Raw genomic sequence first — 11,290 nt, 5'->3', positions numbered from 1 at the left:
ATAGTGACGGATCCTGGCCGAAAGTGTTGGGATTGGGTTGCGAGTTCTCAGTTTGAGGGTGGATTCTGACTCTTCCATCGCAGCATTACTGGTCTAAGCACCGTGTCAGACGAGATCAGCAAACTTCGTGAGCGCCTCTCTTTACAATGTTTCCTTTTATACTCTCCCTGTGCTTTGTGCGATGTTCAGGCCGAATTTACGCAATGCATTGAACTACAGTACTTCAGTTCTCTGAGGGTGAGGGGACTGACTGCAAAAAAAAAATGAATTTGTGTTTATAAATCCTCATCGTTTCATTATCCACAGCCAAAAAACTTTTCCTTATGAAACAGAAACGAAAGGTGTTGGAAACTCTCTAGCTGGGTAGCATCTCTGAAGAAAGAAAGAGTTAAGGTCAGAACTGGGAAAGAGCAAAAATAAGTTTCTTTTAAAGTAGAGAGAGTAGAGAGGAATACTTTGGGCAAAGTGCATATCTCTGCTAAGTGAGGCTTGAGTTACCGTGGAGATGATGAGATCATCCAGTTGATATGAGAATAGAGTAGGACCATAATATCATTTCAAATGTATTCCTATCCATCCCTTCTCCCTTTGGAGTTCTCCACACTAGATGACTTCAGAGGCCCAATTGTTAAGTTTGTTCAATAGATGTCTGGGCATTAAGGGAGTCGAGGGATGTGGGTGTGGTACTGGGAGAGGGTGTTGAGGTAGAAGATGAACCAAGATCTTGGTGAATTGTGGTGTAAGCTTGAAGAGTTACATTGGCCAATTCCTGCTCTTATTTCTTGTGTTCATTGATACTATCTGATGAGTATTTCCAGCATTCTCCTTTATGTTGGAATTCCTGTAACTGCTGTGTTCTGGATCTCAGTTCCAGCATTGCTTTTTGTATTTTTTTACTGCCTTCATTCATCTCCCTCAAGTTACACTCTAGTTAGATCAACTATGGTTAACAAACATTAATCACCCTCTCTAAGAAGGCACCAGCAGTTTAGTGTCTTCCTGGACAACTGTAATCTCCAACCTATCACTGAGATTCTATATATTTTCACCACCTCTTCTCTCTGCAACTTAATGCTTGTTATCTCCAATTATTATAAAAGGTCACTGACATGAAATGTTAACTCTGTTTCTCAAACCACAGATTCTGCCTGACTGCTTGGTATTTCCAGTTTTTTTTTCAAATTTCCCTTTTAGTCTCAACCCAAAATGTTGACCATCCCTCTGCCTCCTCAGCTGCCTGATGTGCTGAGTTTCTCCAGCAGTTTGTTTTTTTTGTTCTGTTCCAGATTACAGCATTTGCAGTCCCTTGTGTCTTCCCCTTCTTTAATTCTCCATTCCATTTCCACTCTGACCTCCCTCTCTTTGACTTCATACACTCTTCCAACAAAACTCCATGTAAGCTTAAGAAACAGTATCACATCTTCCAACTAGGTATTCTAAATTCAACATTGAGTTCAAAATTCCAGATAATAAATATTTTCATTTAATATTTCCAGAATTTGCTTTTTTTTCCTAATAATAATTTCAGATTGTTGTTCTACTTACCCCATTTGCAATTCCTCCTGAGTGACCTTCAGTTATTTATTCCATTACCACCTTCTTTCACATTGTACTATTATCCCTCCAGTGCTTTAATCTCTTATCTTCCACCCTATCACAGACATCCCCTTTTGTTCTCTTATTCCCTCACTGTTTCTCTGCAGTTTTTAATTTCATTTTTTAATAACATAGAATTAAAAAGCTAGTATCAATAATAGTGCTGTTCCCAGAAGTTCAAGTGACTACGGTAGTGATCCAGCTACAGGGAATTATTTGTGGCAATCCACTGAAAAGGCATTTTCCTGCAAAATAAATTGACCAAATCGATAACATTATTCTCTGGAAGTTATTGCGCATTACGTTAACAGTTTTACTAATGAGTAAATAAATAGTGACAGTTCTTGTTTAGTATTAACTAATGTTTAGGATTTTTAATTCTTTCTTTTTCTGTCCTTAGCCTAACCATCATTGATATATTCAGTCTCAAAAAAGGATAAAGCAACAAAATAGGTGAGCACATAACCAGTGTTAAGAGATTTGTATTTTAAATTGTATTCCCTTTTATACAATTCTTAGATTGCTGAGACACTAGAACTACATGTGTAAGCATATAAGAGATGGAAGCAGGATTAGGCTACTTAGACCCTTGTGCTTGTTATGCCATTCAATAAAATCATAACTGACTGTTTATTTCCGCCCCTTTCCTTACACTAAAGTCACATCCTTTGATCCCATTATCTAAAAATCTTAAATTTGAATATACATAGTGACTGAGGTCCCACAGCTCTCTTGGGTAGTGAATGCCATAGGTTCATTGCCCTTTGGATGAAGACATTTCCTCTCATCTCAGTCGTAAATGCAAGGATCCTTTATTTTGAGACAGTGACACCTAGTTCTGGACCCTCCACCCCCACTTCCCAGCTCAGCCAGGGGAAGCATCAATTCTGCATGAATTAAGAAACTTGATATGTTCCAATGAGATCATCTCTCATTCTTCTAAACTTGTGACTACAGACCTAGTCAATTTAATCGTCCCTCACAGGGCAAATCTCAGCTTTACCCCAGCCAGACTATTCATTTACAGAATATACATCATTGGCATTGCTGGCATTTATTTTCCATCCTAAAGAGCCCCAAAACTGGGAAGGCAGTGAAGAGTCAACCACTTTGGTCCTGAAGTCTCTATAGGCCAGATCAGGTGAAAATATCAGATTTCTGTCCCTGGAAGACATTAGTAAATCAGATGGGTTTTTACAGTTATCCAGTAGTTTCATGGTTTCTGTTACTGAGTTTAGTTTTAACTCCAATGTGTGTTATATTTATTTCTATTGTGAAATCTACTGACACAAAGTAATAGAGGAGGTCAGTGAAGAAACATAGTAACATCTTTGGTCAGAAAAGTATGCAAAATGTTAATTGCATGATGAGAAGTTTTATGTCAAATCGATGAGGTGATTTGGATTTTTGTTTTCTTTTGTATGGTTGAAGGATATTTGTATGCTAATTTGAAATCTCTCAAAGTATATTTACATAGTTTATGTCTCTACAGCTAAGTTTGGTTTTGAGAAAAGATTGGAATTATAAATTTTCTCCCTTTTTGTTTGGAAATGTAATTGTCTAATAGTAACATTTCTAATATCTTCTGTTTGAGTATTTTATAAACATGAATTTACATTATTAAATATGATTATGTTAGCCAGAAAAGAATACTACCTTTCAAATACTTTGTTTAAAAATGTCAATTGAAACATAATATGTGAGATCAACAATGTAGATTAAAGTATTAGTGCTGTGAGGAGTTAAGGGTAAATGTTCAACATTGCCAGTTTTTAATGAATTTCTGTTTTATTTTGCAGCTGATGGCAGAAAATGATGAATGGCTCTCTCTTCGACCATGTGAACCTCTACCTACCCAGTGTTGTGGTAGTGGTTGTAAGCCCTGTGTATTTGATATTTATGAGAAGGAACTCATGCAGTGGAAACAGGCAAGAGCTAAAGGAGATCAACGTCTTCTGAGTAAGAGTACTGAGGTAAGTGTAAACTGGAAACCCTTTCAGAGCTGTGGGTAAGTCATAAACATTTGCTATAAAAGATAAATATAAAGTTTACCCCACCCCTCTTCCTTTCTGATGGATAGATGAGTAAAAGCACCATATTGTGGTACTGAAAATACAAACCTGAAAGTCTCAAAATTATTGAGCTAACTGACTTCCTGCAAGACAGCAGATGAAAACTTTCATTGGCCTCACAATTCCCAGAATGGGATAGCCAAAATTCAGCCAGAATTCTTTGTTGTGATCCTGATACAATGAACCCTACTGGAGTGGTATCTCTGGTGAGATCTGGCTCAGGTTTGATTCTGATGCTTCTGTGATGGGGAATCGCCTGCTGTGAATTGTCTAGGTTCATATGCAAAGAATTTCCACTTTTGAGTTCTTCAGTAGAGCAAGGCAAAGTTGGCACAACAATATTGACGAGCATACTTCTATGATTTTTGTAAAAAAAAAAATTTCATAAGTGTGTTGCCTGAATATAGTTAAAAACTTCAATAACTATCACTTAAACTTGTAAAGCCTTTGATAACCTCAGACAACTGGTTACATAGGCTGTGCTGCAACAGAAACTATATGGCACAAGAAGTGACCTGGATGCAAACTGGAGAGCTGTAGATGGATTAGGTTAGTAAGGTATTTTAGCTTCAACAAATACTAATATTTACAGATGGTTACATCAGTTTTTGTGATTTGGACTCAGATTTGTGTCTGCAGTAGGCAGCACACCTTGTTGGACAGATCCTAGACCAATGTAAGAAATGATTCTGGAACAAGTCAAGTTATAGTGTGCACCTCGTATTCCACCTTGGTAGTCTCCAACCTGACAGCATGAACATCAATTGCTCTAACTTCCGGTAACCATTCCCCTCTGTCTCTCAACCTCGTCCTTCCCCTCCCCCCCCCCCCCCCAGTTTTCCCTTATCCCACTGGCCCCATCACTCCTCCTTTCCCTTCTCCTGCCCCCTCAATCTACCCATCACCAACACATTCCACTCTCTGGTTCCCCTCTTCACCTCCTTCCCTTCATTCCATGGTCCACTGACCTCTCCTATCAGATTCCATCTTCTTCAACCCTTTGTCACTTCCACCTATCACCTCCCAGCTTCTTGCATCATTCTTACTCTTCCCCCTCCATGCTTATCTTCCCCCCTCAACTGGATTCACCTATCACCCATCAGTTCTTGCTCCACCCCCTACCTCTTTATACTGGCTTCTCCCCTCTTTCTTTCCAGTCCTGATGAAGGGTCTCAACTTGAAACATTGACTGTCCATTTCCCTCCATAGATGCCACCTGACCTGCTGAGTTTCTCCAGCATGTTGTGTGTTGCTCCATTTCCAGCATCTGCAGTCTCTCATGTCTCTATTGCCAATCGGGGAGTTTCCAGCACTTGTATATGCGTCAAAGTTCTGAGACAAGGCCCACTCTGTAACAATGACTAGTACTTTATTATTTATGATTCCATATAATAATGAACATGAGTGGAGCTGAAAACATGCTGATTACATGCCTATTAATCCTTCAGTTCATTCCCGTTCTTTTAATTCTCCCTCGCTTAATTATTCCGTTATTGTCACTTTAGCATTTCTTTTTGCACTACAATGTGGGAGGCAATGGTTAGATAGATCTTCGAGCAGGATAAAATGTCAGCACAACATTGTGGGCCAAAGGGCCTGTACTGTGCTGTAGTGTTCTATAACATGTCTGTTGTACTGAATGCAAATCTAAGATCATGTGTTTACAAAGAAATATTCTATGATGGCTTCAGAAACTGTATATTAATAAAAGACACTAGTTTTCATCAAAACTATTTATTAACTGTAAAAGGAAGTTTATTTAGACAGGTTAGAAGAGAAATGGTTTGTGGATGCCAGAATATGAAATCCAAACACTGTATTGTGGCGTAGTCTGTAATCCATCTTGATGCCAACACAAATGAAAGTTGTAGGTGTTTCCATCTCAATCATCCTTGTGTCAGCATGGAGTTGCTCAAATGGAACAAATTAAATGACATTAGCTGCTATTAATTTGCAACCATCCTGTTTCTTATCTTCCTTCAGTCAAGCCAGAAGGACTTGCAGTTAATTGCACCTGAGAAATGGAGCACTTTTCAGATAGTGTGTGTTGAGCAGCAGACAGCTGACACTTACCTGTATAGATTCCAGCTGCCCCATGGTCATTGTCTCGGATTGACTGTCGGACAGCACATTGTGGCAAGGTAAGAGATCCGTGCATTTACAAATATTCATGATATTAGCTATTCACATTCTCTCCGTAGACTGGAACTCCTTCATACAACACTGAGTTATCAATTGATGGGAGTAAAAGGCAACTGTAACCAGAGCTCTGTTTTGGAAATATGATGTGTTACTTTGTTGAAATGAAATTCTTTAAAGGTATCTCACTGAGGAATTAATTGATGCTGTTTCCATGTGCAGACTATTTGTCATCCTTTGTCTAGGCTCAGCAGCAGATTTAATTAAACCAAAAGATTATCAGAAATTTCTCTAGAATATTACTCTATAATCTGGTTTATATAAAAAAAATTAAACTTATAACCCAAGGTGTTCAGAAGCAATAGGAATTTGAAGCAAATGATCCAAATGAATGGATTTGCAAATTTTTGAGGATGTTAATGGATTCTTCAGGCAGCAGTGCTGTTGATGACAGCCTCTAGTTCACTGGCAGTGCTGTGACAATAAAAAGTAGTGCAAACTGAGAACAATAGGAATAAGGGAAAAAATTCTTGTTCAGAGAAAGCCTACTGAGATGCAGGTATATGAAAATGGCATAGCCATGCAGGTGACCAAGAGTATGGTCTGGGGAGCTTATAGAATGGGTGGGGTTATTTAATTGGATACATCATGATTTAGTTGATTCCATGCTGTCCGTTTAACTTAAAGGGGAGTTGTGAGTGGTCTGGAGGTTCAGAGAGCATATACTCCAGTGAGTCCTCTGGATGCAGAAGGTTACTTTGAAGTTCTGATAAAGGTACTGTGCTATTGCTATTCTGTAGTCAAGTTATTGCATTTCTGTAACTGTTCTGGAATAAATAATGACAGCCATACAGTGCAACTGACCTATTTTAATATGTAACATATTTAACATATAACAGGAGAGTACTCCAAAATAATTCATGATGTGAAATAGTTTAACACTAGGATATATGTGCAACTATCCAACCATTTAATTTCTGCTTTGTCTCTAATAGATCTATGAGGATGGATTAATGTCTCAGTATATGAAGACCTGGAAGGAGGGGGATACTGTTTGCTGGAGGGGCCCTTTTGGAGGGTTTCCATACAAACCAAATCAAGTAAGTCACTCAACTTGGAAATTAGGGTTTGCACTTCACAAATATATAATTCTAATGTTTATTGTGATCAATTAGAAAGAAGAAAATCTCCATGAAGATTGTTTCTTTTTTTCCCTCCTAAAGGAATAACTTAAGTCTTTGTAAGATTGTTAATTTTGTGAGATTTCAATAATAAATTCTTATGACAATTCATTGTAGTTTGAATATAAAACACAGCTGTTAAGATGTGTAAAATGAAAAGGAAGAGTAATGGGTAAAATACAAGTGTACCAACTTGCTAGAGCTTACTGAAATAAAAATGAAAGTTGGCAATGTGCTAACACCATTTGCTTTGTTTGTATTTGGCAGTATGAACAGCTGCTGCTATTTGCCTCAGGAACTGGTATAGCTCCAATGGTGCCTCTGCTCCAATATATTGTGGCAGATGAGGAGGATGAAGTTTTTGTTACCCTGGTTGGCTGTTTCAGGACCTTTCAAGACATCTACATGAAACCTCGACTTCAGGAACTAGCTGCTTACTGGAATGTGAAAACATTGTTTGTTCTGAGCCAGGTAAGATCACACATGTAAGGTTAGTACAAAAGCAGAACATTAGACTGACTGGTGAAAGGAAAGGTTGGAGAAGAGTTAGGAAGGAACGAAAGAGTGAAAGGATGAAATAGTGTGATTGGAGTGCAAGAGAAGGGAAAACAATCAAAAGTAGAAAAGAGATGACTTGAGAAATATGTAAAGAAATGAGCAAAATACTAAGCAATACAGGCACTGAAGAGAAATGCAAGAAAGGGAAGAAAAAAAACAAGAAAAGGGAAACAAAAAGGAGAGCAGGGAGTAACCTGAGGTAATTTTATGTCTAATTATTGCACATTTAAGGCGATGAAAATTTATTTGATTCAGCTGACATACGGCACTGTCAATATGAGGTAGCGTGTCCCTATCTTCCTTGGCTTCATAATGTCAACATACTTAAAGATATCAAGTTTGCTTCTGGTTTTTGGCTGCTGAACAGATTGGTAATGTCGATGGAATAATACACATCCATATCCATAGAATTTATTTGAAATTTATCAATTTTGTCTAAATAAGCACAACTTACTCACGGAACTGAAACTGCCTCTGTAACAAGTACACCCCAGACATTTCAGTTATCAAGCATTTAAAATATTTGTAACCTGAATTATTTTAGGAGCAAGACCTGAAACATCTTCTGAGGAGTTACCAAGAAAAAACTTACCTTGGACGTGTAAATGGTGATATGGTGAAGAACTTTGTAAACTCATGCAGAAGGAAACCATTCATTATGGTTTGTGGATCCATAACATTCAATAAAGATATCCTTAACTATCTCCACAAGTTAGGCTTCTCAGAAGATTTGTACTTTGTGTTTTAGACCATTGGAACCTTGTTACTGTGAAGTCAATTCTGCAACAACAACAACAAAGAAAAAGCTTCTGTTTTTGCTGGAAGACTCCACTCCAAAGACTTAACCCAGTAAAATAGTACTGAAATCTAGAAATTAGAAGAGGAGCATGTGTACAAATGACTGAATAACAAGGCTGAAGGACTATCAATGGTTCCAAATGACATTATCCATGAGAATCAGGATCAAGGGATTTGTGCAAGTTATGTATAGTCTGTAATTCATTCCAACAGACTGTTACACTGTACAGTGAACACTCATATTTGTACCTACAAACCAGTATTCTTTTCTATGTCCTCTCCTGAAGACACACTTATGCAAGAATGTAGTCCCAAAGATTTCTGTCACCCTTTGGTATCAATGGTAAATCTCTATAATCTGAGAGCTTTCAGACTGCATAGATTCCACTTGATGCTTTGATGTTTACCTAAAGCTATACTTAAAGAAAATGAGTTTCACTGAGATAATTTACAAAATTGTAAACCTTGTATCTTCCTCTAAAATTCTCATTCATGGTTTTATTGGAGAACACAAGAAAATAGGAGCAGAAGTAAGCCACCAGACTTCTCCATTTGAGATGATCATGGCTGATTTGCCCCTGGTCTCAACTCCTATTCTTTGCTTGTGTACATAGTCCTCAATTCCCCAATCTTTCAAAAAATTACCTCTTCTTCTGTAAGTACCTCCAGTGTTCTAGCCTCCATAACCTTCTAGATAAAGAATTTCAGAAATCCAGCACCTGTGAGAAGAGCTTCCTATGCACCACAGTTTTAAATCTTGTAACTATGTCCTTTTGTTTGAGACTCTGTGGTTAGTGGAAACAGCTCAACTTCTACCTTGTCATGTCCCTTAGAATCTTGTGTGTTTCAATAAGCTCGCTCCCCATTCTCTAAATCCAAAAGAACACCAGTCTAAATATTGTAGCCATTTGTGATTATGACACCCCTCTTATCTCAGGAGATAGGCTTATGAATCTCTTCTGGACAGCCTCTAATGCAAGTATATCATTTCTTAAATTAGGGGATCAAAAAGTACACAGTACTCCAAGTGTAGTCTCAACAACACCTTGTACAAATGTAACAATACTTATCTATTTCTAAACTCCAACCCTCATGCAATAAAGGTCAATATGCTATTTGCCTCCTTAGTTATTTGTATATGCTTACTTTTTGTGTTCCATACACAAGAACACCTAGATCTCTTTATATTCCATTCATTCACAATCCCTTTCTATTTTGATAAGTCTGCCTTTTGATTCCTCTTACCTAAGTGCATAACCTCACACTTTCCTATAATAAACCCCATTTGCTAAGTTTTTGTCCACTCACTCAACCTACCTATATCCTGTTGTAGTGTCCAAATATCCTCATGGCAGCTTGCCCTCCAAGCTGTTTTCGTATCATCAGCAGATATGGACACTTTACACTCTGCCCCCTCCTCCAACTCATTAATATGGATAATAAATAATTGAGGGTAGATTCTCTGGGCACAACACCAATTTTAGCAATGTATTGTTCAAGATGAGGATGTCACTGCTGAAGAACAATGTTTTTTTTGGTTTTTGTTGTTGGTATCAAACTTCCAGGAGCAGGGGTTGATAAGGAGCAAATCCCTTTATGCAGTTAGAATATCCTAGCCCTGTTTTGAAGGAGTCTGCCCTGCACCACCAGTGTGGCAATTGCATCCTTAAATACTTATTTTATCCTCTTTAGTTTTCAGACTGAGTTTGGAAGTGTGTAGCTTAATCCCTGCAGCTAAATAAATTAAACAAAGGATTTATGCAAATTAATTAATTTAATAGAAATTCATTAGTTCAAAATCATTAGTTTGTTGTAGATTAACAGCAAAGCTGAACAAACAGAATGATAGTTTCTTACACCACTTTAATGGTGAATAATTTATGTTCAGGTAATTATTCACAGAATAAAATGCTGTGTTTTACAGTCCTCTTTTGTATGCAAACCACATATTCAGGACTGTTTCTAAACTAAAATGAAATTTATCCACAAAGCTTTTTGCTTATTTTTCAACATGGTTTTTAAAATACAATCTAAATGGCGAGTTTTGTTTCTCATGAAATTTGAGGGGCAGACATCTCCCGATTTGAAAGAGGAAATGTTTAAATCCATGGTACAATCAACTTTATCTTGAATTCTTTTTTCTTGTTATTGCCAGGATAATGGCCTTGTAATAACAAGCAAAAAAAGGAAAACACTTGAGAGTTTTCCTTTCTTAGCACAAAATCACTAGCTAACTGTAGCATGCCTAATTTAATGTTGATGGAGATAAACCAGAAATCTTAATTGTTTCTATTGAACATTTTTTTCTGAGTCTTCAAGAGAACCTCACCTTTCAAAAGTCAATGTGCTAACAGATCATTTTTAGAAGTTCTTGCTCTCTTCATTTCTGTATGAGAAATCCATATTTTGTTTGATTGTGAACATGTTGATTTGCCAAATGTATTTATAATGTGTTCTTAAAACCAAGTATGTAAGAGCTTGAAAAAGTGGATTCAAATAAACAGATGATTCCTGTTTGTTCAGATCTCTTATCAACAACAAAGTCAGTTTCAAACACTTAATTTTCACTGGGTGCATTTAAACAATATTTGTTTTGAAGTAGATTAATTTGATTTGAATTATTCACAATAAATAGCAAAGACAGGGAACAGATAGACATTTGTTCTATTATGAATGAGAGAATATCATCAGCTTTTTGACCCACAAGTAGCAAGCATGTCCTTACTCTTCCTTCCCATTCTTGGTAGAAAATTAACTTAGTAAACTTATCATGAGTTTCTTCACTACTGTTTTGTTTTCATTTATCTATGGATTTCCTTCTGTCTGTCTGAACTATAACTCATTTCTGTCAGCTTGTTAGACTCTTCTCAGTTAGTGTTCCTATCTTGTCAGAAGCAAAATAATCCCTAACCAATAGGCTATAAGTAATGTGACCTCAAATCTATT

General features: G+C 37.2%; 1 protein-coding gene across 5 annotated transcripts; it reads left to right on the top strand.

The window, feature by feature from the left end:
* Positions 1-5: 5 nt before the first annotated feature.
* Positions 6-10,773, top strand: LOC127568446 (NADH-cytochrome b5 reductase-like). 5 transcript variants are annotated; one of them, XM_052012186.1, is made up of 9 exons: positions 6-127; positions 1,997-2,049; positions 3,396-3,569; positions 5,652-5,809; positions 6,495-6,582; positions 6,803-6,907; positions 7,256-7,459; positions 8,091-8,207; positions 8,295-10,773. In XM_052012186.1, exons 3-9 carry the CDS (start codon positions 3,399-3,401, stop codon positions 8,316-8,318), a joined length of 867 nt encoding a protein of 288 aa, XP_051868146.1. In that variant the 5' UTR covers positions 6-127; positions 1,997-2,049; positions 3,396-3,398; the 3' UTR covers positions 8,319-10,773. The 5 variants fall into 5 exon arrangements, with proteins under 5 accessions (XP_051868146.1, XP_051868142.1, XP_051868145.1 ...); XM_052012182.1 differs by having other exon boundaries at positions 8,091-10,773; XM_052012183.1 differs by having other exon boundaries at positions 53-237; positions 8,091-10,773.
* Positions 10,774-11,290: the final 517 nt, after the last annotated feature.

This window comes from Pristis pectinata, chromosome 3 (genome assembly GCF_009764475.1).
Source record: "Pristis pectinata isolate sPriPec2 chromosome 3, sPriPec2.1.pri, whole genome shotgun sequence".
NCBI lineage: Eukaryota > Metazoa > Chordata > Chondrichthyes > Rhinopristiformes > Pristidae > Pristis > Pristis pectinata.
The sequence above is the reverse complement of the archived record's forward strand: the minus strand, read 5'-3'. Positions and strand labels throughout refer to the sequence as shown.